Source organism: Phacochoerus africanus, chromosome 1, assembly GCF_016906955.1.
Source record: "Phacochoerus africanus isolate WHEZ1 chromosome 1, ROS_Pafr_v1, whole genome shotgun sequence".
Taxonomy (NCBI): domain Eukaryota; kingdom Metazoa; phylum Chordata; class Mammalia; order Artiodactyla; family Suidae; genus Phacochoerus; species Phacochoerus africanus.
Genome location: NC_062544.1, coordinates 153,741,875 through 153,769,734, shown reverse-complemented (window position 1 = coordinate 153,769,734; position 27,860 = coordinate 153,741,875). Strand labels below are relative to the sequence as shown.

The window sequence follows — 27,860 nt, the reverse complement described above, 5'->3', positions numbered from 1 at the left end:
TGATATCTGGGCTTAGCCATGAAGAAGCCAAGCTAGGTATGGAGGGTGGGACATTTATTTAATTAACAGGTGTTGATTGAAGGCACCAGGTTCTAGGCATTGCCTATTGGCTGAAGATTCAAGGAGGAAAAAGGTATGGATCCTGCCTTTAAAAAAGTTCTTGGTTGAATCCCAGCCGTGTCTATATGCAACAGAGTCTCAGCATTACAAATATTATGAGAGGAAACTGGAACTTCTTACCAGTAAATCTCTTTACTATGAAAAAAATTGGAGTTGGAGATAGAGATGGGGTCAGGAGAGAGCTGGTGAAGAAGGTCTGACTGTGTAAATTTTGGAATTAAAGAAGCCTTTTCTTTTCTTTTTTTTTCAGGGCTGCACTTGTGGCATATGGAAGTTCCCAGGCTAGGGGTCGAATTGGAGCTGCAGCTGCTGGCCTACACCACAGCCACAGCCACGTGGGATCCAAGCTGCATCTGTGACCTATACCTCAGCTCATGGCAATCTGAGATCATTAACTCACTGAGTGAGGCCAGGGACCAAACCCACATCCTCATGGATACTAGTCAGATTCTTAACCCACTGAGCCATGACAGGAAGTCCATTTTATTAAAAAAGAATTTTATTATTTACAGGTAATACAGTATGAAACTCGGACCTATCACGAATTTCCCAGCACAGGCTCTGGTTAGTGTTTTTTTTTTTTTTCTTTTCTTTTTTTGGCTGTGCCCACGGCATATGGAGGTTCCCAGGCCAGGGTTGAACTTGAGCCACAGCAGTGATTTGAACCACTGTAGTGACAATGCCAGATTCTTAACCTTCTGTGCCACAAGAGAACTGCAGCTCTGGTTAATTTGATTGATATGAGAATGAAGTTAACTGGATCTACCAGCACTTGGTAAAAACACTGCTCATAAGCACAGGTAGAATGTTATGGATGGAAGTACCCAAAGGAGTAGGGTTTGTCAGGAATTCTGTATGCACAGGATATGTCCTGTTAATAGTTTTGTCCTGCTTCCTCTATTGGCTTTCTCAGGACACCATTAATGTCTTGAATTCACCTTTTCTTTCCCAATAAGATAAAAATTCAGCAGTTAGAGCTATTTATCAAATTTATCTGGGCATCCTGTAATTTTATTTGCTAAGTTTGGTGGTCCTCCTAAAGTCAGTCAACTCTTACAAACTTCCACACTTCAGGCTGCTTTATAGTGTCTGTGCCAAGGCAAGTGGGCATCCAGCCCAGTGGACACTTCTAGTCCCAGGGATTCCCCAACACTGAACAGTCTGTCTTCTTAAAATGTTTACCTGCTGCTTCTCACATCACTCTTTGAGACCCTAGAGAACAACCTGAATCCTTTTTCCTCAAAGAAGTTTGAGTACTGAATTCACTTTGTTGGAGACCACCTCCTGTTATAGACTTTTAACAAACTTTCTATGGGCTAAAACCAGTGGTGTGCTGGTAAATTGGACCAAAAACACAACCCCCAAACTCTAATTTGTGGCATCTACTGATTTCTGTGGTGAAAATACCCACACATGACTCCATGACCAATTTCAAACCACCAAAGTGAAGGCACTGAACACACTTTCCAGTCTTGAGATCTCTATGCACTAGCTCCAGCACACCAATCCCTAAGCTTCCTCTTTATTAATATATTTTGCTGCTTAATTATAATTCACTCTACTTGGATATAGGATGTTTGGTGTTGGTATTCAAAGGAAAAGAATTCTACAAACTTTCTGCAGTAGATTTGATAAGAGGAGACCCTGTAGTGGCTCAGTGGTTAACGAATCCGACTAGGGACCATGGGATTGCGGGTTCGATCCCTGGCCTTCCTCAGTGGGTTAAGGATCTGGTGTTGCCGTGAACTGTGGTGTAGGTCACAGACGTGGCTCGGATCCTGCGTTGCTGTGGCTCTAGCGTAGGCTGCAGGCTATAGCTCCGATTCGACACCTAGCCTGGGAACCTACATATGCTAGAAAAAGACACAAAAAAAGACAAAAAAAAGTAGATTTGATAAGAAGAGGTGACAAATGGCTGTGGAGAATGAAGGAGGCAGTGATAACCTGATCACGCCCAGGTTACTGGGTAGTGCTACTAATCAAGACAGAAAAGGTAGGTGTTCCCACTGTGTTGAGTGGGTTAAGAATCTGACTGTAGTGACTCAGGTTGCTGCAGAGACAAAGGTTTGATCCATGGCCTGGCACAGCAGGTTAAGGATCTGGTGTTTCTGAAGCTGTGGCTTAGATTAGATCCCTGACCTGGGAACTTCCATATGCCATGGTTGCAGCCATTAAAACAAACAAACAAACAAACAAGAATAGAAAGAATAGGTTCAGGGAGACAAGGCAACTAACTTGTCTATTCATGAGCAAATATTTATTGAACATTAATCTATGTCAGACACAGACAGTTTTTTTCTGGGTACTGAGGACCACTGCAGGAGAGAACACAACAAATAAAAATCCATGTTCTTGGAGTTCCTGTCGTGGCGCAGTGGTTAACGAATCCGACTAGGAACCATGAGGTTGCGGGTTCGATCCCTGGCCTTGCTCAGTGGGTTAAGGATCCAGCGTTGCTGTGAGCTGTGGTGTACTCACAGATCCTGCATTCCTGTGGCTCTGGCATAGGCTGGCAGCTACAGTTCCCAATTAGACCCTTAGCCTGGGAACCTCCATATGCCGCCAGAGCGGCCCTAGAAAAGGAAAAAAAAAAAAAAAAATCCATGTTCTTGTGGAGATGACATTTTGTCTCACTAAAATTGACCCCTTGGGAGTTCCTGTCATGGCTCAGTGGAAACGAATCTGACTAGCATCCATGAGGATGCAGGTTCGATCCCTGGCCTTGCTCACTGGGTTAAGGATCCCGCATTGCCGTGAGCTGTGGTGTAGGTCGCAGATGAGGCTCGGATCCCATATTGCTGTGGCTGTGGTGTAGGCTGGCAGCTACAGCTCTGATTGACCCCTAGCCTGGGAACCTCCATATGCCATAGGTGCGGCCCTAAAAAGGCAAAAGATAAATTAAATAAATAAATAAATAAAAATAAAATTGGCCCCTTGAAGGAAACCTGTGGGAATATCTTTGGACCCTGAATCTTCTGCCAAGTAATTCCCCTTTCCTTTCCAGCTTCAAGCCACCAGCATATTTCATAAAGGTCTTTTTAGCACCTTGTACCATGCCATTAGAAGAAACCTCCATCCAAACTGATTTAATATGGTATAGTTGTCAGCTCTTGTAAGAAGCCTCCCCCGACAGTCTTAACTGCCTCTCTCCTTCCAAATCCAGGTAGCTCTTGTTCCCATAGCAACCCTTGGAGTCACAACACGTAATCTTTGCTATTCTGTGTGGTAGGTATCACTTTACTTCTCCACAACGTCATTTTCTCAGCCAATTCCATCTTAAATAGATGGAGCAGAGCTGTCCATCAGCTTAGCCTTTATTTGAAGTAGCCAAGTCCAAAGTAAATACATTTTCAACTTAGAACATTCATTTAAGCTAGGAATTTAACTTTACATCAGTATTTCCCCTCCTGTTATATTGAAATAAAACCCTAAAACAAAAATAGAGCCCCCATGGACTTAATCAAACTTATAAGCCTTGCACAGCAAAGGAAACCATAAATAAAATGAAAAGACAACCTATGGAATGGGAGAAAATTTTTGCAAACAATACAACCAACAAGGGCTTAGTCTCCAAAATTACAACAACCTCCACAACTCAACAACAAAAACCCAAACAAACCAATTGAAAAATGAGAAGTTCCAGTTGTGGCTCAGTGGGTTAAGAACACGACTAGCATCCATGAGGATGCAGGTTTGGTCCCTGGCCTTGCTTAGTGGGTTAAGGATCCGGCCTTGATGGGAGCCGCAGTATAGGTCGCAGATGTGGCTCTGATCTGGTGTTGCTGTGGCTGTGGTGTAAGTCAGCAGCTGTAGCTCTGCTGGGAACTTCCATATGCCATAGGTGCAGCCCTAAAAAGAAAAGAGAAAAAGAAAAACAGGCAGAAGACCTAAATAAACATTTCTCTAAGGAAAACATATGGATGGCCAGCAGGCACACAAAAAAAATGCTAAACATCACTAATTATTAGAGAAATATAAATCAAAACTATAATGAGGCACCATCTCAAACCAGTCAGAATGGACAACAGTAATAAGTCTACAAATAACAAATGCTCAAGACAATGTGGAAAGAAGGGAACTCTCCTACACTGTTGGTGGGAGTGTAAATTGGTACAACCACTATGGAAAACAGTATAGAGGTTCCTCAGAAACCTAAATATAGAACTACCATATGACCCAGCAATCCCCCTCCTGGACATATATCTGGACAAAATTACAATTCAAAAAGATCCATGCACCTATATGGACTATTCACGATATTCCAAGCACTATTCACAATAGCCAAGACATGGAAACTACCTAAATGCCTGTCGACAGATGAATGGAGTAAGCCATAAAAAAGAATGAAATAATGGTATTTGCAGCAACATGGATGCAGCTAGAAATTATTATTCTAAGTAAGTCAGAAGGAGAAAGACAAATACCATATGATGTCACTTACATGTAAAAACTAAAATATGGCACAAACAAACCTATCAGAAACAGACTCACAGACATGGAGAACAGATTTGCGGTTGCCAGAGGGGACGGGAGGAAGGGGTGGGATGGAATGGGAATTTGGGATTAACAAATGAAAACTATTACATTTAGAATGGATAGACAATAAGTTCCTACTGCATAGCACAGGGAACTATATACAGTCTCCTGGGATTGACCATGATGGAAAATAATATAAAAATTATACATACATGACTGAGTCACTTTGCTTTTCAGCAGAAATTGACACAACATTATAAATCGACTACACTTTAATGAGAAAAAATAGGGCCCCTAAAATCTGTCTTTCAGGAATTTTATGCTAATTAAACACACACACACACTTTATTTTTTCAAAATTTATTTAATCTGTTTTTTTATTTTTTTAGGGCCGCACCCACAGCATATGGAGGTTCCCAAGCTAGGGGTCTCATCGGAGCTGTAGCTGCCAGCCTACGCCATAGCCACAGCAATGCCAGATCCGAGCCGCGTCTGCAACCTACACCACAGCTCACAGCAACACCAGATCCTTAACTCACTGAGTGAGGCCAGGGATCGAACCCGCAACCTCATGGTTCCTAGTTGGATTCGCTAACCACTGAGCAACGACGATGACCATGGGAACTCCCCACACACACTTTAAAAAGCATTACAAAAGCAATGCTTTTGAACTTCCTAATAATGACTTTATTCACTGTTTCACATTGGCTTACATGCAGGGAGGAGAAAGGATTATTAAATGATGGCCCCAAGGCCAAATATTTTCTTGGAAAAGAAATAGCACGAATAAACACATCAGTTGATGTGTTAATGAAATAAACACAACAAACGCATAAACACAACTAGACGAGAGAAAGGCTCTGTTCTAGACTCTGGCATCCATAGAAACCATCTCTAGACACCATTTCATCTTTATTCATGCTGGTAACATAAGATGCTATTCTCTAGACGTGTTGCATCTGCACATGCAAATCTACAGGATTCTAAAGAATGTTTGAACAGGATTTTTTCTTGTAAGTAGTTTCAGCAGAACCTGTGAGTTTGCTTTGGTTTTCTGAAGATATCAGAATCAGAGCCTTATACAAATATCAGAACAGATATCACACCCATATTTCAACATTCCAGTAAGATTTTTTTTCTGGAAGGTATTCAGAACCACTCTCACATTTCTAACTTTGTTTCAGTTTGATGTGTGTGCCCTGGGTTATGATTCTTTGATCCCAAGTAAATGCTTTCTGCTTGAGGACTGCCTCCTGTGTTGATAGAGGTTGACGTTTGTGGCAAGTAGGGGGAGGGCCAGGTGGAAAGGTAGAAGTTGCCTGAAGTTGGGGTCTCTGAAACATACCATTATCACCTCAAACCTATTTCTCTCAAAGATGGGGGTGAGGCCAAGTTATACTCTCAAAGCACCAACTTCCCGGAGCAAGGGTGTTCTGCCCTCTCTGCAGAGCTACCCATTACCCTAATGCATAACGTCCTTGGTACCTTCATGGTTGCTCGTGGCACACTCTGCGGACCAGTCTTGGGGGATCACAGGGGCAACCAGCTCAGCAAACTTCTTCAGAGGGCAGCTTAGGGTGCATCCTGGTAGCGTGAGGGGATGTGGTTCATGCCAAGTCTCATTCCGATAGTACATCTCTACAAAGTATTCCCTGGGGGAGGAAGTAGAGGGAAGAGCTCTGTTAGTTCTGTGTTGTTGAACTGCCACTGAATTTCTTTCCACCTGGTCTGTAAGGTGTCAGCTGAAGGACTAGTTGGAAGAATTTATGGGAACAAGCAGAGAGTAGCCAACTTAGTTGTGGGAAGAGGGGGATTGAGGCACATGGGCCAGACTGGGAAGGCTGGTTTGTTAGATGAACAGGGATATAGAAGGCTAGGACTGGGCTGCTTCATTGGAGAAGGAGCTAAGAGGCAATATTTGGGGGTGATTTGGTGAACCTTTGAGAAAGAATTAGGGGGCAGATGGCTGGGTGGGTTTTCTTTCTTCTATTCTCTCCTTCTCATGCTTCTCGTTTGCTCTTTTTTCTCTCTAGATATTTATTTCAGTCTTCCCCCTGAATGAATGTATCTACCCTCTCTCCTTAACCAGGCCAGAAACACAGAACTGAATAACATATAACATATGTGCTCAAAAATAGAGGAAGACTTTGTTTTTTTGTTTTGTTTTGTTTTGTTTTATTTTGTTTTTGCAGCATATGGAGGTTCCCAGGCTAGGGGTCAAATCAGAGCTGCAGCTACTAGCCTAATCCACAGCCCACAGCAACACCAGATCCTTAACCCACTGAGCAAGGCCAGGGATTGAACCTGAATCCTCATGGGTACTAGTGGGGTTCGTTAACCGCGGAGCCGTGACAGGAAATCCAAGACATTAAAATAATACCTCAGAAAGATTTGGTGGGTGTATATTCAAGTCCTTACATTTGCTTACGTTGAGGAGGACTCTCTCACTACTTTGTTTCAAAAAACAACATACTGCTTAAGGAAAGACCCCTGGCCAGAACCAACCTTGTAAATCCAGTAGGAGATGCCTCTGGCAGTCATTCGCTAAAGAGGTAGGAGAGAAATTCAAGTGGAATTTAGTGATTCTTCTTAGGGTAGTAACCTCACAATTGCAACTTTGGGATAGTGTTATAAAGAAGGCTTAGGAGTTCTCGTTGTGGCTGAGTGGTTAACGAATCAGACTAGGAACCATGAGGTTGTGGTTTCAATCCCTGGCCTTGCTCAGTGGGTTAAGGATCCGGCATTGCCATGAGCTGTGGTGTGGGTCACAGACGCGGCTCGGATCTCACGTTGCTGTGGCTCTGGCATAGACCAGTGGCTACAGCTCCGATTGGACCCCTAGCCTGGGAACCTCCATATCCCGTGGGAGTGGCCCTAGAAAAAGGCAAAAAGACAGAAAATAAAAATAAAAAATAAAATAAAATAAAATGTAATAAAAAAATAAAGAAGGCTTAAAAAATCACTTTAGTGGAAATGTGGGATGGAGGAATAAATTAGGAGGTTGGGATTAATAATATTTTATCTATTATAAAATAGATAAGTAACAAGGACCTACTACTGTACAGCACAGGGAATCTACTCAATATTCTGTAATAACCTATAGGGGGAAAGAATCTGAAAGAATGGATATATGTATGTGTATAAATGATTCACTTTGCTGTACACCTGAAACTAACACAACATTGTAAGTCAACTAAACCCCAATAAAATTTTTAAAAATAAATTTTAAAAAATCACTTTAAAAAGCCATAAGAAGAGTCGTGACCACAAATATTCACTTATGTGTTTCTAAAAACTGTTCTAATATTATACGAACATAAAATAACTTGTTTGATAACATCTTTTATCTCATAAAGCAAAGATGACTAATAGTCCATCCAAATTCACGATTCTCTTTCCATAGGATACATTCACGGCTGAGAAGTGAGTGCACTTCCCAGACTGCCCCACACTTAGAGGGACCAAGTGACTAGTTTTAGCTAGTAGAATGTAAGCAGAAGGAGCATATGGCCCTTATGGGCTGAGGTGCCTGATTAGCAGATTGCCTTCTTCACCCTCACATCCCTTCCTACCAGCTGCCTGCAGGTGAGCAGAGCACTCTTGAAAGCTTTAGTTCCAAAAGATGGAAGCCTGGGTCCCCAAATCACCATGAGGGAATCACCCCATGGGCGAGTCACTTGCTACTGGCCAGGAACATCTACACTGGACTGTTAGATGAAGGAGAAAGAAAATTCCATTGAGTCAAGCCTCTGAGATTTGAGGTTCATCTGTACAGCAGCCCAAATTACTTTTATTAATTAACATATTTGGAAAACAGTTTTAGGGGATTCAAAATGTTTTTAACTCAATGAACTTTATTACATTTATAGATGTACAATGATCATTACAACCCAATTTTGTAGCATTTCCATCCCAAACCCCCAGCCCGAGCCTCCCCAACCCTGCAGCCTGTCTCCCTTGGAAATCGTAAGTTTTTCAAAGTCTGTGAGTCAGTATCTACTCTGCAAAGAAGTTCATTGTATCCTTTTTTTAGATTCCACATATAAGTGATAACATATGACTTTGATGTCTCACTGTCTAACTTCAATTAGCATGACATGTTACCATCTATATTGCTGCAAATGTTAGGGGATTCAAAATTGGTTCTAGTGGTAAAGACACAAGTTAAGGTGCATACAAAGAGTTTGGAGAAAACGTTTCATAATATAGGAAAGTGGGAAGAAGCATTTTTTTTTTTTTAGGGCAGTACCCTTGGCATATGGAGATTCCCCAGGGTAGAGGTATAGTCAGAGCTGCAGCTGCCAGCCTACATCAGAGCCACAGCAATGCCAGATCCGAGCCACATCTGTGACCTACACCACAGCTCATGGCAGCACTAGATCCTCAACCCACTGAGCGAGGCCAGGGATCGAATCTGCAACCTCATGGTTCCTAGTCAGATTTGTTTCTACTGAGCCACGATGGGAACACCAAGAAACACTATTTTTTAACATAGTGAATTATTTTACATATTATATGATTTCAAGTTTATGTACTTAACCAAAAATGAAATACTTTAAGAATATATTTAACTATATAATCTACGGCATTAAAAGTTTATGTGTTTAAGATGGATAAAAAAATCTAAAAATTCTCTTTTTCTATTTTCTCATAGGGATAAAGAGGGATCACCTTTCACTCAGGATCACCTAATTTGTAGGCAGGCACATGTGCACATGTGCCTATACTTGTTAACTTAGATTCTCCCTGCTCCTAATTTAAAAACAAGTCTAGGAGTTCCTGTCATGGCTCAGTGGTTAATGAACCCGACTAGTATCCAGGAGGATGCAGGTTCCATCCCCTGGCCTCACTCAGTGGGTTAAGGTTCCAGCATTGCCATGAGCTGTGGTGTAGGTCGGATCTGGCATTGCTGTGGCTGTGGTGTAGGCCAACAGCTACAGCTCTGATTCGACCCCTAGCCTGGGAACCTCCATATGCCACGTGTGTGGCCTTAAAAAGCAAAAAATAAAATAAAATAAAATAAAATAAATAAAAAAATAAAAGCAAGTCTAACTTTTGATACTTCTCTGGAGTGTTAAAAAAATAAAAGCAGGCTCGGGACTACTGGGGTGCAGAAAACAGAGAAGAGGGAGGCCCAAGGAAAGTGGGTAATTTCTTGCCCCAATGAAACAGTGCCTACTCTGAGAAGTGATCCTGGAATTTTCACTGGATTTGTTAACTCCATACCTACAGCCAGCCTTCCCTAGGACTTGTTCCTGACAGAGCACTTGATGTCCACAGTCTTCTCAGCCCCATTTTTGGCTTTATTTGGATATTCTCTGTGCTGTGGGTATTGTCTCTCCACTGTGATGCTAGATGTTTGAGAGCAAAGCTTGCTAAGACCACGTTTTAGTTCTGTTTCATTGTGCTTGGCACCCAGGTTCAACAAAGGATGGATTTTAAGATGGCAACACTGCATCATTAAACCAAGCACAGGCTCTTCTGAGTACAGGGCCCTGAGTAACTGCAGTCAAGATGGTCCTTCCCGTAGCTATTTATTGTGAATGCCTGGAGGGGAAAGCAAATGCACCTCCCAGCTAAACTTGAAACAAATCTCTGGAGTCCCTGACCTAACTCAACTCCTTCCTTGCTCTTATGCCATGAGGTCTCTTCCTCCCAAGGAGAAAACCAGTGTCATAGCAGATACAAATTTTTGATATGACCTTGGCTATGGTGATCAGCCCTTCCTGGTTTGCCCAGGACTTTCCTGGTTTTAACAATGACACTCACATGTGATGGGAACCCCTCCAGTTCTGGGTAAACTAGGACATTTGGTCTCATTAACCTTGGCCTTTGTCATGGGCTTGAGCCAAGCCATGGTCAACTGAGAAAGGCTAAGCCAGATCACAAAGTGAAACCAACCTGGTGGATGTGAAATGCCGGAAGTCATCTGGCATTAAGTCTTTAACCAAAAGAACATTATTTATAACCATCGACAAACCTAATTTTCTCTTGGCATCTTCTACCAGCCTGTGTTTTCCAAGAAGCAATGTAACATCTGCATCCTTCTTAGAATATCTTAATCTTTTAATTAATTAATTTTTTTTTGGCCACGCCTGTGACATGTGGAAGTTCCTGGGCCAGGGAGCAAACCTGTGTCATAGCAGTGACTCAGGCCACTGCAGTGACAACACCATATCTTTAACCCATTGCGCCACAAAAGAACTCCCTCTTAATCTTTTTTTTTTTTTTAATCAATTTCTGTTGCTTAGGATGTTTCTCTCAAATTTTTCATCTACTGTGACTGTATGTTATTTCCTAGTAAAAGTCTTCATGAATAGTAAGAAAAAAGGAGTCATGACTAATCAAAGATATTGTACTTTGATTAGTACTGTGTACTACCATTCTTCCCTCTGAATATAAAACCAAATCAAACCAATCAGATAGATAAAACGACCCTTAGGCCAACAACAACAATAATAATGACAAAACCTGGGGCCCAGTATGAACTAATTTTATTAATTTTGAAAAGCGCCTCTTGGACACTTACCCCTTCTCGAAGTACAGTTCCATTAAGTGGCAGGACGCATAGGGAGGAAGGATTCCGTTGTAAACATCTAGCGCCATCTGTAGGGCACTCACGGTAGTGTCATGCTACAGAGATTTGAAACAAACATTTTTGATTTTTACCTCTGGTTCAAATTTACAGTCAATAGGTGTGTATTTAGCTCTTCTAGAGCACCATGATGGTTTCTGATTCAATTAAATTTCTTAATTACTTAAGAAGTAGATAGAGAAAAAACATTTTTTTTCTTTTTTGGCTGCCCTTCGGCATATGGAGTTCCCTGGCCAGGGACCAGATTTGAGCAGCAGCTGTGACCTAAGCTTCAGCTCTATCAACGCCGGATCCTCAACTCACTATGTGGGGCTGGGGATGGTACATGTGGCCCATGGCTCTCGAGATGATGCTGATCCCACTGCTCCACAGTGGGAACTCCAGAAAAGACTAATTTTGTTCTGTGGTGTGCTGGGCAGTGAGATTTACAGACATATCATCATGTCTTTTAAAAGACAAGAGGAACTGAGATCCAAAGAAATTAAGTAATTTTCTTTATGTCATTTATCTCCAAAGTGGAAGAAAGTCAATCTGAACTAAGTCTGATTTGGTTCCATGCCTTTCCCTAGTAGAACTTATCTCTGCTTTAGCCTATTTAATTGATTTTCATTAGATTTTAGAATAATTTGGAACACATTAATGTTAGATTAAACTTTGTCTATAGATTAGCATCATCTGTGATTTTAAAGCTGTGGAAGAGTATATGAGATTACAAATGTTTAGAGCGAATAAAATGTAAGGAAATAGAGTGTAGCTTAAATATAATTGTTAAAGTTTTCTCTCAGGGAGTTCCTGTCGTGGCGCAGTGGTTAGCGAGTCTGACTAGGAACCATGAGGTTGCAGGTTTGATCCCTGACTTTGCTCAATGGGTTAATGATCCGGCGTTGCTGTGGCTGTGGCTTAGGTTGGCAGCTACACCTCCGATTCGACCCCCTAGCCTGGGAATCTCCATGTGCCATGGGAATGGCCCTGGAAAAGACATTTTTGTTGTTGTTGTTGTTGTTGCTATTTCTTGGGCCGCTCCCGCGGCATATGGAGGTTCCCAGGCTAGGGGTCCAATCGGAGCTGTAGCCCCCGGCCTACGCCAGAGCCACAGCAACGCGGGATCCGAGCCGCGTCTGCAACCTACACCACAGCTCACGGCAACGCCGGATCGTTAACCCACTGAGCAAGGGCAGGGACGGAACCCGCAACCTCATGGTTCCTAGTCGGATTTGTTAACCACTGCGCCACGACGGGAACTCCCGGAAAAGACATTTTAAAAAAAAGTTTTCTCTCAGAATGGCTGGAAGGAATGGAGACTGCTTTTTAGGGCCAGTTTTTCCACTGATTAGCTGTCTAGTGTTAAGAAATCCCCAACTTCTATGTGTACAAAATGGGCATACCATTCGGTTTTCTAAACTGTATGGCAGTATATACATACTCAAAAGGGGTTAGAACCAATTTACTAGAGGAAAAAAAAAGTTATTACAGATTGATGACTTGCCAGAAGTCACACAGGTTAGAACTGGAAACCAGATTAGAAACTAGACCTGAAAGAATCAACTAATTTCAGGCCTACCTTTCTCCGAGAGGCACTATACGCCCTTCCCTCCATGAACCCTTTCTCTAAATGGTAATTTAGAAGTGCAGATGATAAATAAACACTCCTGTATCTTTAATTACATCTTCCATCTTCTTGCAGAATGAAACATGGCTTTCTCCAGCCAAACCACATCTGAGAAACCCTCTGTCCTGGGGAAGTGAGTGGGAGCCCGAGTCAGCCCCCTGTGTCCTGTTTCCCTGCTCATCCCAGACTCTGAGACAAGCCATTTCAGTGCCTGCTACCGCCCTAGAATTCATCCTCAACGATGTCTCTTTCCCAGGCTTCTGCTCCAAGGTGGAGGTCTTCTCTAAGATCTCCCTCTCTCTCTTTCCTTTTTGCACCCAAAGGTAGCTCTAGCTTCAAGCTGTAGCTCTCCTTCCCTTTCCGTCTTCTGTCTACTTTGCCAGCTGAAGTTTCCAACTTGGATGCCCCTGGCATTTCAAACCCAATTGCCTAATCAGTACATTCCCCTGGCCCATGACCATGTGGTTAATGGGTCCACCCTTCTTCCTGTCATCGAGGCTTGAAACATCACCTTCATCTGGGGCTTACCTTCCATACTATTGCCCCCCGCCCACCTTCTAGCTCATAATCAAGTCGTTTATTGTTATTATTTGGTTTATTTATTTATTTTTTAGGGCCGCACCCGCAGAACATGAAAGTTCCCAGGCTAGGGGTGGAATTGGAACTACAGCTGCCGGCCTACGCCACAGCCACAGCAATGCGGGATCTGAGCCGCATCTGTGACCTACACCGCAACGCTGCATTCCAGACCCACTGAGTGAGGCCAGGGATCGATCCCAAACCCTCATGATGCTAGTTGGATTTGTTTCCACTGCACCACAACGGGAACTCCCCACCATCAAGTCTTTTACACTCAGCTTTCCTCCTAACCTACTTTTCCGCTCCTGTTGCTGTTCTGGTTTTAGTTTGGAACAGAAGTGATGTTTCCTTTCTCTGACTTAGCGAAGCACTGGCCTGAATGACACTGCTATTCTGCTTTGCATGGTATTTGTGTGCTTACTTATTTTCTTGTCAGTATTAGATGTAAATTCCTTGAGGGCTAGAGTTCTGTGTTTATTTTTAAAAGCTTGAGCATGGTGTCCACCATCTACCGGGCACCAGGGAGATAATGATGAAGAGGATGAGTCCCCCACACTGCTGAAAGAGCTCACCCGCTTGAACAAATGCATGCTGAATGGAGACAAATACTCACTGCAGAATACATGATGAGCTTTCTGCGGTTTGATGGTTGAGTCGCATTCTTCATATGACTGAGGATGTCCTTGACCAGGACACCTTAAAGAAGATAGATCAACAGTAGAGCTGAACCAAATATGGGCTTATATTTTAGTTCACAAGCTTTGTTTATTCTTACAGAGATTCTCTCTGCCAGGATTCTCGAGAAGAGAGGGCAAGAACTCATTTTGGTGGAGCATCGGCTGTTTGCTAGTAGAGTGTGAATAACATACATTATTTGCTGGATCCTATCTTCTCTCCCCCATTCACAGATGAGGAAGCTGAGGCCCAGAGCCATGAAGTGACTCACACAGCTGGGACACAAGAGCTGGATAGGTCTGTTAGGACTCAGATCTATCAGGTTTTATTGAAACTCAGGTTAGGAGGCTGACAAACTTGGAAGGAATTTCAGAAGCCTTTTTTTCAGATAGTTGTCAGCCAGTGCTCTTGCCCAGGCCAGGCCTAAAACGACAGCCTCTTTGTGCCCAGCCCTCTGGCAGCCAGGCCTGCAAGAGGCCATGGGAGAAAGCAGTTCTCTGGATGTTTGCACAGGGCATGGGCTGTTTTCTGTGGATCTCTGCTTCAGGTTACTCTGGGTGTCAGTACTGGGATGGTGGGGGGTGGGGGGAAGCCAGCATCTTTAGCTTTGGACTCCATCTGTCCTCAGGTGAGGAAAGCTTTGTCCTTTTCATTTGTGGCTCTTGAGGTGGTAAAAGGTAGATGCACACCCCAGAATCTCCATCCTATTGGGCAGTCACTGAAGCTGAGGGTGCCTCGTGGAGTGGGTGCTGTTCTAAGGACGTGCTAACTCAGGGTCTTCCACACTGTCCCCTGAGGACTCCTTGTGTCTCTGCTGGTTATCTCCCATGGTACTTGTGGTCTCCTGGCTTTAGAAATGGCCAGTTTTCTTTTGGGATGAGCAGGGTATTGATGTTAACAGACTGACCATAATCCTGGACTCTGTGGCCCACTCAGCAAAGCACACTGTGAGCATTTATGATGGGTTAATCAGACACGGCTCTTGTCCTCAAAAAGCTCATAAAACAGTAAGAAGAGACTGTGGATTGGTCTGTGTGCCAGTAAGCACAATAAAGGATGAACTAAGGAGGAAGGGGATCTGCTTTTTCTGTGGATGCTGCAGCTTCCTTGACTAGAAATGGAGGGAGCTGGAGGCTACCCTTCCCACAGGTCTTCATTCCTCTGCCTCAGAGAAGGCTGCCACCTGGGAGCCCTTAGAACGGCAGCTTGAGCTTCAGGCCACAATGCAACTAAACGCCATAGCTGAGTTTCTGGGAGTCACAAGAGCCACCTTCAGTCAGCAAATTGTCCCTCGTCAGTGGGTACCTTTGCAACAGCCTTCAGTGTTGATGGTGGACTAGATCAGCTCTTGGTTCCAGGATGGTTGCCCACCTGGTCCCTGGAGAAACTAGGGGTAACTGTCATGGTCATCTGAAGGTTCTGGCATGCCAATAACCATGTTTTAAAGGGAGGGAAACAGGCTCAGCTAGAGATGTTCAGCAACTTGTCCGAGATCACACAGCTTGTAAATAGAGGGACTGAGCTTCTCTGAACACAACACATCTGGCTTCAAAGCCCTTGCTCTTAATTATTAGACCCCACTGTAGCATAAGCTAGCTTCAAAGTTCCCTGGTGTTTCATTTATTACAGCTGCATACTCTAGACAAAATACTCTTGATCTGAAGACACAAACTTCACTTCCCTCACTCTTGGACTACAGCAGGGGTTGACAAACTCATTCTGTAAAGGGCCAGATAGTACATGTTTTAGGCTCTGTGGGCCACCTGTCTCATCACAACCATTCTCCAGCAGAAGTGCAGGAGTCAAAGATACTACCTAAATGCACGAGTGTGCCTGAGCTTCAATAGCATTTTATTTACGAAAAATAAAATGCTGGGTGTGGCCAGCAGGCTTTAGCTTTGCCAACCTCAGGTCCACGGCAAGAAGCCTTTTTCATTAATACAGACACCACTAGCCCATACATTCCTCAATTAGCCTTAGGAATTAGCCTAGGGATTTTCTTGGTGGGGGTGGGGAGTGGCTGCAGTGGGAGGAGGATATTACGGAACAACGTCACCCCTGAAACCAACTGATGGAACAGAAGTTTGGGCAAAGGTCAGAAGATGCATCAAAGTCCTGACGTTCCTGTGTGACTCTGTCACCCAGATAACACATGCCTTCTCTGCCGCTTCATTGTTCAACAAGCGTATAGTTGACAAATCTCTCTTACCTCACCAGATCTGAACAACAGGCTGAGCATGAATTGCTAAGGAAACAACTTCCTGGCTTTTCAATAGCACTGGTCTTCCCCTAGGAAATAGGACAGGTGTGTGCACACAGGTGCCAGCCTTTACAGTCCCAGACTCAAAGAACCCCTGAGGGAAGGACTCTGCACCTGAATCTATCTAGAATCTATTTAATGCCCTCACCAGATGGGGGAACTGAGACCCAGAGTGGGGAAGTGACTTCCCCAAAGTGCAATCTCTGGGAGCCAAAGGATAAAAGTAGAGGAAATATGAGCAAACTGTTGGGAAAAACCCCATCTTTTATTCAGACACACACCCTTGCATTTATTGATAGATTCTTGTCAACAGTTGCCTGGCTTTCCTGGCTCTTTTCTGCACCATCTCCTCAATCTAGAGAAGTGCTAATGAAACTTTAATGTGCCTATGTGATACCTACGGATTTGCTTAAAAGGCAGATTCTGATTCAGCTGGGCTGGGCTGGGGCCTGGGACTCTGCGTTTCTTTCTAGAGGCTTGATGCTGCTATTGTTGGTCCATAGACTGCATTTTGAGTAGTGAGGGGATGAATATCTGAGTCCATCATGATAAGGTTGGGGGAAATAAAGAGTCTTGTCTCCACCATCTGATGGATTTGGGATTGAGTCGTTCTGCTGGCCCTGCTGGTTCAGGAATGAGACCTGGTGCTTACATAGCCAGCAAGGCCCAACTTTTACCCGCTGGGTCCTTGGTTACTTAGTATGTAGGACTGAGCAGGGTCTGGGGCTCTGTCCCTACACACAGTGTGTGTCCAGCCTGCTCATTTTTCCTAATATCCAGGTTCTGTCTAATACTCATCTCTGGATGTGCTCCTATCCCCAGGGCTTGGGTCTTGCTGCTCACGCCCTCAGCATGGAGTAAGGGCTCACTCGTTCCTATCAGCTCCACCTCTCTGCTGTGCAACATGGGCTGCAGCTCCATCATATTGTTCGTAAAGTTACTCTATTTTGTCTACCTCACATGAAATTACCATCCTGACTTCATACCTCATTAGCTGTTCTGATTATAGATTCCTTCACTCTTTATAGATTCTTTTGTAGCTATAATTGACTCCTCTCCTGATTGGTCACTTGAATTCGATCTCTAGCTACGAAGGCTGGAGTGAACATCCTCCCAATCTGGCCCACCCCCCAGGAGGCTCTGTCTCTTTGCATTCTCCTGGGTTCTGCTGACCTTGTCTGACCCCGTGGTGAAAATGGTCTGGAGTCCTGATGTGACAGTACTGTTTTCCTCAAACTATCTAGAGTATAAGACTTCAAACATCTCCTGTGACTTAAAATTTCTTCACTGTCATGATGACAGCCTGGCAAAATGGACCTCCTCTCGCTCTCATCTTTAGTCATAATGGCTCCATTAACAGCACCTAAACCTGTCACAGTCTCTGGGTCTTGGCCTGCCACGAGCTGCCCTCAGAGCCTCAGCATCTAACCCCATCCTGCCTAATTTTGACTTCTTTCCTCCAATCACCTATCCTGATTGCAAGGGCTGGGCTCCTCTTGCCTGGGTCTGCCTTCATTATGATTGGATGTCCTATTCTACAAAGGGCCAAATCCAGCTGAGATGAGGCATCACTGAGAAGTAAACACCTTTCAACACCAACAGAAAAATTTAAGCTGTGTCTCAAACTTGTCAAATGCAATACGTGTTAATCTGCAGGCATAATTAGTCTGCAAAATATATTGTATTAACTTTAATAGTGGCTACCTCCAAGGTTTTCAGGGAAACAGGCCGCTTTTGCCATGCTTTCCACTTAGAAAATTTATCTTGTGGGCCACCAGACACAATTGATTTTCATGGGGCTCAGGTATACTTGATCTTTGATCTGGGAAGGATGAAAAGTATCATTCAGCTTTAGCCCAAAGCTTCTGTTTTCCAGACGGGAAAACTAAGGACCAGAGTGGGTAATATTAACGATCATAATAACACATAATGTTTGACAATGTTTTATGTACGAGGTACTATTAGTGCTAAGCCTTTTGAATACATATATTCATTTTAATGCTCACTACCTGAGAAGGGAGTATTATTATTATCCCTAATTTGCCTAACGGAAACTGGTGCAGGGGTGGTTACATGTCTAATTCAAGGTCACATAGCTGATAAAGGGTGGGACCAGGACTCAGACCCAGCTCACTCAACCACAAATCCAATATTTTCTTCTCATTGAAAAAATACTTACCCCCCTGCAGTCTAGATTTCTCTTTCTGCTTGTGAATTCCATAGAGGGACAGGAGAGACAATTCTGATATTTCTTTCAATTTAGTCATGGCATCCTTTGTGGCCCAGGAGGGTAAAGTGAAATTGTGAACACGCTGAGCAAAGAAAAAGGAAGAAAATGTGTATTTTTATTTCTGTCTGTCCTATTTGTTGACTTTTTAACCTCCTTGTCCTGCAAGAACTACTGGGTCCAGCCTTTCTTGTCCTGCTATTTCCTTTTTTGGCGGGGGGGAGCACCTGTGGCACATGGAGGTTCCCAGGCTAGGGATCAAATTGGAGCTGCAGCTGCAGGCCTACACCACAGCCACAGTCTTGATTTCTTTTTAGGAAAACTCCACTTTGTGATAGCTAATGGTATTGATTTTTCAGAAGAAAAATTCACAGAAACGAATTTTTCCCTTCTCACCAAGTCAATAGTTTTTGGCTTAACTACGGGTCAAAGAGGTGACTCCTAGTTTGCAGAGGAGGGACAAGGAAGTACTTCATTCCTTTATGAAAAGTTTGGAAATCTTTTTGTTAACTTGCAGCAAAGGTAAAAGCTGACAAGGTTAGATGGTGCTTCTTTAAAAGCTAAATGAGCGTCTGAGAGGAGAGCTGGGAAAGGCCTTAAATTTCAGGACTTTTAATCATGTCTCCCCCAAACTCCCATCAGCTTCTGGTTCACTGATTCAAGGAAAATCCACACCCTGCACACAGCAGGTACTTGGTAAACCCTTGTTAAAGGGATGAGTGAGCCATATGGCAGCACACACTGAGATCTCATGCCAATGTTTATTACCTGCTCTGAAGATGTGATTAGGATTCCCCCAGTTTCAAAGGCAGGATTGAGAGGGACAGTTCATGAAAGAGGAGACCAAAGTGAAGCAGCCAACAGAGGAAATGAGAGGGAGGTGAAAAAGGAACCACACCTCGGCCACATTGTGGAATAGCTCAGATCAAGCTATCATGAGGAAGAAAGGAAAATCAAGACTTGAACCAAAATGTGGACCCTTGTTTTTACTGAAGACTTTTATAAGACTAGCAACAGATGCTCATGATAAAGTAAAAATATTAGGAACGTCGCATGTCCTTGGGTCAATGAACTCTATCACGGAGGGTAGCAAATTGAGTCATTGCTACCAAGGTGGAACCAGGAACGTAACTGCTGTCCCCCCTCAGCTCCACACTCACAATGACCTCAGAATCAGAAGTGGATTGCAGTCATCTGGGTGGTCAGAATTTTGCCCTAAGACTCAGTGAACTGGCTGGGAAAACAGGATTATAGAGTTTTCCTTTAGGCCAGCAGGTAGAGCATGGTGAGTGAGAAAACACCATGAAGCTCTGAAAAAATAGTAATTTATCTAGCTACAAAGGTTATTTTATATGCATTGTACAGCATAATAGACTGGCTTGCTTCTCTCTCTTTTTTTTTTTTTTTTTTGTCTTTTCTGGGGCCGCTCCCATGGCATGTGGAGGTTTCCAGGCTGGGGGTCTAATCGGAGCTGTAGCCGCTGGCCTATGCCAGAGCCACAGCAACATAGGATCCAAGCCACATCTACGACCTACACCACAGCTCATGGCAATGCCAGACCCTTAACCCACTGAGCAAGGCCAGGGATCGAACCCGCAACCTCATGGTTCCTAGTCCGATTCGTTAACCACTGCGCCACGACGGGAACTCCTGGCTTGCTTATTTCTATATCCAAAAATTAGATAATATTTTTTGCTTCTTTCTGTAAGACAATATCGCTTTTTTCATTAAAATCCATGACAAGAGTCCAGCATTCTAAAGTGACTGAAAAATAAGCAAGTGACAGGGCATAGAAAAAGCAGTGTTGCTTGTAATTTTCTAAAGGGTTGAATGCATAAATACTGGAGAGAAAGAGTCAGAATCTAAGTTAAATAAAGAAGTCTTGACTTACGTTTCAACGTCAAAGGAAGTCTAAATAATATACTGGTTTTAAAAAAACAAGAGAAAATGTATTCATCTGTTTCAAAATAGGCATATGTCATAAAATCAGACTGTAAATTAATCTTTGATATTTTTTCTTTTACCTCACAAAATAAAGGGTCGTAGACATTACTCCAAATTCCAAAAAGGTCCTGGCCATGGTATCCTGTAAGTTTGGGCAAGTTTTCTATAAAATCCTGAAACACACACAGAGGGAGAAAACATCTTTATACCAGAGTTTCTCAACTTGGGCATCATGCCCCGTGCATTTTAGGATATTTAGCGGTATCTCTGGCCTCTTCCCACCAGAGGCCACATCATCCCTAATCCCTCAGTTGTGACAACAAAACGTCTCCACACACTGACAAAGATTAAAATATATACACTACTACATATAAAATAGATGACCAACAAGGATCTTATAGCACAGGAAATTATGCTCAACATCTTGTACTAACATAAAATGGAAGGAAACGTAAAAAAAATAACATGTATATGTATATGTTTACTGTACACCTGAAATTAACACATCATCAATCAACTATATTTCAATAAAAAAATTTTAAAAAGATTCCCTGTGAAGGAAAATTATCCCCCTTGAGAGTTGCTGTTCTTCACATGAAAATGCACCAGTTATATGGGCTATGATAATGCCAACCCAAAGAATTTTACAAATGCTAATCAATCATTTCTCATTATTACTTTAAACATGTGGGCACCTGCTGGCTTACTGCCACATATTCCTGGTTTATCCTAGACTCAGACCGAAGTGCACCTCCTTAAATCATTTTGGGAATAGGTGAAGGATAACTCACAGGTAAATGGCTGAAAGATGAGAAGGGAAACATGTCTCAGCTCAGGCCAAAGCACCCCAGGAAATACAACAGAAATAGGGCCTGGTATCTGGCTATAAATGTGCAATTTGGATCGGATACAAACATTTTTCTAGGTTCTGTATTATTCTTGGATTGTCATGGTAATAGACCCATTAGTAGCTATCTGCTTGATGAATTGGCAGCAATTTTTTTAAATTAATATTCAATTTATTTTTCTTTTAAAACAAATATTTCAACATGTGTCTAAGAATCTTTAAAGAAATTGAGATTTCAAAAATTATATATGCCTAAACATATTGGTGATATTAACTCATTTAAATTTCTAATATATTGTACATATCATTAGTCATCTTAATCATAATGTTTATATTTACAAAAATGACTTTAATTGAAGATCAGCATATCAATACCTCTGTGAATTTTTTTTTTTTTATCCCTGGGAAAAGTAAATTTTTAAAAATGTCACATGATTATAGAAAAAACTGTTTAGAAATTAAAATTCAAATGTCAGTTTTGGTGGTCCCCTCTCCATTTATTTTGCCTTCTGGAAATGATTAATGATATCTTTACTAAGATAAAATACATTATTATAAATAATACAATTTATACATAGTGATTTTTCTATGTATGGGAAATGAAATTACTTTTGGAATTGGCAGCAATTTCTTGGAAGCCTTTGGAAGATATTCTTTGTCTGATGTATACATTTTCTAGGAAAATATAATTTGCCAATATTAACTCAAATTGATTTCCAAAAAATAAATGTGAATAATACATGTTTTTTGGCTGGACCAAAAAACAGCAGCATGTGGGAATTCTTGGGCCAGGAATTGAATCTGTGCCACAGTTGGCACCTGTACCACAGCTGTGGCAACGAGGGACCCTTAACCTGCTGTGCAACATGGGAACTTCCAATAGAGGTAATTATTAAAGAGCATCCCCTAACAACACAAAATAAAACAGGGCCAGATAATTTTATGGAGAATTCTACCAAGCTTTTCAAGAGTAAGTTGTTCTAGTGCTATTTTAACTGTTCTGGAGCATAAAAAAAAAAAAAGAAAACCTCCCCGAAATTCTATAAATATTGATACTGACAAAGACTGGCCTGAAAGGAAAACTACAGTCCAAAGTGACTTTGACTATGAATGCAAAATGTCTAAGTAAAGTATTAACAAATAATTCAGTATTGTATTAAAAGAAAGGGGCTTAAATCTAGACCTGTAGAGATGGTTCAATAGTAGTAAACCTAAGAATATAATTAATCTTAGTAATGGACCCAAGAGAAAAATAACTTGATTATATTGAAAAATGTTGAAAAGACCTTTGAAAAAATTAAATATCAGTATTGGTAAAAACACTCAAGTAAATAAGAAAGATGGCTAATTCCTTAACTTGAATATCTATCTGGTCCAAAAGCTACAATGCTTAATAGGGAAATACTTCTAAAATCAGGAATGAGAAAGGGTGCCCACTACCATTACTGCTATGTAATAATGGACTGTAAGTACTGGCCAATGCAAGTAGGCAAAAGAAATCAGAGGTATAAATATTGGAAAAGTAGAGGTAAGCCATGATTATTTTCAGGTATTATAAACCTGGAACAAACAACAAAAATTACAAAGACCTATAGGCAGAAAACCTTAAAATTCTTGAAGATAAGAATAGGAAAAAAGTATCATGTTTTTAGAAAGGAAGACTCAACAAATTTGCAAAAAAGTTGTAAATTTGCCCTCAATTAAGTTTTACATTTACTATGACCCCAATAAAAACACTAAAAAGTTAAATGAAAACATAGCCATGAAAACTCAGAAAAAGTAGAGCATGAGGGATTTCCAGCCCTTTAGATACTAAAGCATATATAATTCTTTTTTTAAATGATTTTTATTTTTTCATTCATAGCTGGTTTACAGTGTTCTGTGTTCTGTCAACTCATATATAATTCTTAATAATTTCAACCGAAGTTTTGGCTAATGAAATGAAAGAATAATTAAATGGAATAAAAAGTCTAGAAATAGAGCTTATACATGGGAATTTTTACATATAATAGCTCAAACTAGTGGGGGAAAGATGAACTATTCAATAAATAGTGATAGAGCAATTAGGTAATCTTCATTAAAAACCTTCAGCAGGATACATACCTCACACCTAACACCGGCATAAACTGTAAATGGATCCAATACGTAAACGTAGAAATGAAGCTATATAGTAAATTAGAAAAAAGCATTGCAGGAGTTCCCTTTCTGACACATCAGAAACAAATCCGACTAGGAACCATGAGGTTGTAAGTTCTATCCCTGGTATTGCTCAGTGGGTTGGGGAACCGGCATTGCCTTGAGCTGCGGTGTAGGTTTCAGACTCGACTTAGATCCCAAGTTGCTGTGGCAGTGGTATAGGCCGGCAGCTGTAGCTCCTATTGGACCCCTGGCCTGGGAACCTCCATATGCCACGGCCCTAAAAAAAAAAAAAAAAAGAGCATTGCAGACTTCCTTTATAACCTAGGAGCAGGGAAGGCTTTTCTAAATATGACTACAAACATACAAACTATAGATTACAACCATGTGGCAAAAGCAGGAGAGACATTTGCATTCCCCACCCCCCAAAAAAGTTATACTATAGAAAGAAAGCTCCTAAAACTATAAAAAAAAACCTCCCCAATAATCCACAAGGAAAATGGTCAAGGGATATGAACAGAACAGGAAGTACGAGTGGCATTTAACTAGATAAAGACATGTAAAGCTCACTCATCATTAGAGAAAAGTAATACAGTACAATGTTTTAAAATAGTGATGGGCTTCCTTGTCTCATTCCTGATTTTGAAGGGGGTGCAGATTAGCAAATATCCCCAAGTTGTCCACACACTGCTGTTAAGGTGGTGGAAAAAGAAGTGCATTGCTAATGGGAGTAGAAGTTGGATAGTATTCAAATAGCTCCAGAATTCCTATTATTTCTGTACACACTAAATGACACATTTTTTTTTTAACCTTATAAGGATGCAGCCTCTTCTGGAATTCCTCCGATTTCAAAGTCTCACTCTCAAGTTCTTGAAAACGAGGGCAGTTCCTGAATGGCAGGTATAGCAACTGAGGACCAAAGAAAAATCATAAATCTTTCATTAGTCAGAAGAACTAAAGAAGCTACAGTTATATGTTAAGACTCATTACATATAAAGTGACCTGAATAAAAGATTCAAAAATTTTTTTGAGCTGAGTGGAATTCTAAAATCGAGGAAAAATAGATAAATGATTTGCAGGTCTTAAATAGTAGGATATGTACCCAGAACTCTGAACTTGATAAATAGGACTGTGTTGTTGGTAAATATTCACACCTCCTGATTTTGCCCTGTGAAATAACTGTTATCTTGCTTCCTTCTGGTCCTGTTTCAATTACAGCACCAGATGCACACACACACACACACACACACACACACACACACACACACACACACACACACACAGAGTATAGAGAAATGAATGAGAGGTTCTGGAAAGAATCTTAAGGGATTGATTAACCATTCACTGAAATAAGTTCTTGCAAATTTGAGGACTGTTAAAATAAGGGCACATACTAAATATATAGAAAAATACATTTGAAAACCTATTCTGAGGACAAGGTAATCATCCTAAAATGAGTTTAAATTTGACATTTTTTTCTTGGAGTTTCAACTATAATCTATAGGCGGGTGACTCCCATGTTTATTGTGTGGCTCTTACTTTCTGAGCTAGTCCTGTATTTCTAGCCTTGGTGGTGGATACCACCAGTTGGATAGTTCTCTTCTTCCTTAAATTTGACATGTACAGACCTGAATTCAGCTTTTTCATCTGTAACCATTTCCTCTTTGGAATTGCTCTGCTTTTTGCCAATTATGAAATTTATTACCCTGCTTCATAGGCTAATCACTTTTGCATGTCTGCTTTCAAAATACAGTTAACCCTGGAACATTGGGGAGATTAGGATTGCCAAATCCCATGCAGTTGAAAATCCAAGTATAACTCCACTGTCTGCATCCATTGTTCCATATCCAGGGATCATGTAGTACTGCGGTATGAATTTATTGAAAAAAATTTACATGTAAGTGAACCCATGCAGTTCAAACTCGTATTGTTCCCAAGTCAACTATGTATCCAAATAAACACTTTTTCTTTATCTTCACTATCCCCTCCCAGTCCAGATACCACAATCTGTGTTTCAAGTACCGTAGAACTTCCTTTGTGGTCAGTTTGCATCACAATTCATCCTCGGCACAGCAGATACACTGATCCTTTTTATTTTTGTAAATGCTAATATTATAAAACCATCAACCAGATCATGTTGTCCCCTGGCTTATGACTTTCATTGGCTTTCCATTTTACCTGTAATCCAAAGTCCCCTAAGAACCTTTCCGTCCTGCTTTCCCTGCTGCCCCCTCGCTCACTCCTCTCCAGCAGCACTGAGGGCCTTCTTGGGGTGCCCTGAAAGCACAGGCTTGGGGTTCTCTGCAGACTGTTGCCCGCCTGAGACACTCCCCCACTCCAGCTCTTCTAGAGATTCTGCCCAGCCACTATCACAATAACTTGTTTTATTTCCTTCAAGGAACTCATTGCCATTTGAACTTATTGTATTTATTTACTTTTTTTTCTTTTGGCCACACCCATAGCATGTGGAAGTTCCCAGGCCAGGGATCAAACCCATATCACAGCAGTGGTGATGCTGAATACTTAACCCCTAGGCCACCGGGGAACTCCTGCTTCTTTATCATCTATTTCCTACAAAAATATAGACTTGGGGACAGCCAGGATCTTGTCTGTGTTGTTCACTGCAGCGTTGTCAAAGCCTAGAACAGTGCTTGGCATATTACTAGCTACTCAGAAACCATTTTTTTATTAAGATGCTTCCTGTCTGTCATTTCTGAGTCTGTGTCACCTTGCTTACCTCACCTTCCTTCCTCTGGCATCTTTACTGTCTTAACTTAAGCCTTCATTTCCTCATTCCTGAATGGCTTCCACAGTTATTTTCAGAAGCTCCAATGGAGCTTTCCTGCCTGAGAGGCTCCCTTCAAGCCACTGTCAGACAAATTCCCCAAAGCATCGCTCATCACTTCCACACAGTACTGAGGAAGGGACACAGGCTTCTTTTATGTCCCCTGCTTTACCTCTAAATTCCCATGCCTGGCTCTCCAATTTTTCCACAGGAGAAATGACATCGTCGAGGGAAAAATCACAGGATTGTTCCTTTACTTTTTTTTCTTCTTGTGGTCGCACCTGGGGCACATGAAGCTTCCCAGGCTGGGGTCCCATTGGAGCTGCAGCTACCAGCCTATACCACAGCCACAGCAATGACAGATCCAAGCCGCATCTATGACCTACACCACAACTCACGGAAATGTCGGCTCCTTAACCCACTGAGCGCGGCCAGGGGATCAAACCGCCATCCTCATGGGTACTAGTTGGATTCTTAACCCACTGAGCCACAATGAGAACTCCCAGATTACTCATTTAAATGTCTAGGTTTTAATGAATTACCTAACCTTTCTAGACTTTAGTTTTCTCATCCCACATACTGAAAGGGTCAGGCTGAACCTAAACATCTATCTGGCATTTTGTAGTTTACAAAGTCTTTCCCTTTTCTTAACTACCTTGGTTTTCAAAGCCCCTGTAAAGAAGTTAGGTGGGTACTGTTCCCATTTTACAGAAAAGGAAATGGAGGTGCAGGAAAGTTACTCAAGGTCAAGGATCTGAGGTGGTAGGTGGCTCTCAGACTCAGGTTTTCCCAACTTTAAATTCAGCCTTCCTTCTACATCACGCCGTCTTTGTCTCAAGAGTCCTTCTGGCTATTACATTTGATTCTCTAACCTGTGCCCCACACAGTTACTCTGTCTTATTTTCATTCTTTCCAAATATGATCTCTGGACACAGAAGGGAAAGCACTCTGTTGACTCGAAGCCAAGTTTTAGGCTGCCTTCCTTTCCTTTCCTACCCCTCCTCTAAGGTCTTGTTCAATGAAGACATGAATGACTGCCCTTTGGTAGCTCTATATGTGTCTCGTTCCCTGAATTCCTCCAGCAGATGCAGCTTTTCTTGAAATCATTGCCCACCATCTTGCATCATTGTCGACACATTTCACAGTGCGAATCTTTCTTTCATCACATGGATTATATATGGCTCTTCTATTTCTGTGCGGTACTTACGAGAGCTCTGGGAATAACTTTGGTTGACTGGTTGACTTTGTTAAATTTCTTGGTTGATGTTAGAGCAGGTAGCTGGAAGCCACAGGTAGACAATCTTGCTTATTTCTCTCTCCCTCCCCCTCCATCTCCCTGTTTCTTCCTCTTCTAATAGCACTAGTATTCTCTTGACTATGTAATTTAACCAGTCTTAAAGGATTAAGGCTCAAACAGCTACCCTGGTCAATACTGGCTAAATTTCATGCTTCTGTCCAGTCTATCTACTGTAAAAGTGAAATTTTTGGGTTTTTTTCGAAAAAAGAAATTCACAAAATCCTAATGACACTGACAAGCATAATAATTCACTCCTGAGTCTGTAAAGGAAAGAGGCATAAAGAAATCATCTTGTATTTTCGGGAAACAC

The 27,860-nt window shown here is 41.9% G+C and overlaps 1 protein-coding gene across 3 annotated transcripts in view; it reads right to left on the bottom strand.

Moving 5' to 3' along the window:
• ACP3 (acid phosphatase 3) overlaps nucleotides 1-27,860 on the bottom strand; it is a 94,918-nt gene that overhangs the window by 49,121 nt on the left and 17,937 nt on the right. For 2 of the 3 annotated variants that reach the window (XM_047782676.1, XM_047782685.1), the window contains exons 5-10: nucleotides 24,279-24,377; nucleotides 20,566-20,658; nucleotides 18,494-18,626; nucleotides 13,993-14,075; nucleotides 11,126-11,229; nucleotides 6,082-6,248 (exon numbers count right to left, since the gene is read on the bottom strand). In XM_047782676.1, coding sequence (XP_047638632.1) covers nucleotides 6,082-6,248; nucleotides 11,126-11,229; nucleotides 13,993-14,075; nucleotides 18,494-18,626; nucleotides 20,566-20,658; nucleotides 24,279-24,377 — 679 coding nt within the window. Of the gene's footprint in view, nucleotides 1-6,081; nucleotides 6,249-7,101; nucleotides 7,141-11,125; nucleotides 11,230-13,992; nucleotides 14,076-18,493; nucleotides 18,627-20,565; nucleotides 20,659-24,278; nucleotides 24,378-27,860 lie in introns of those variants that run through there. The other variant, XM_047782695.1, reaches the window with a different exon arrangement.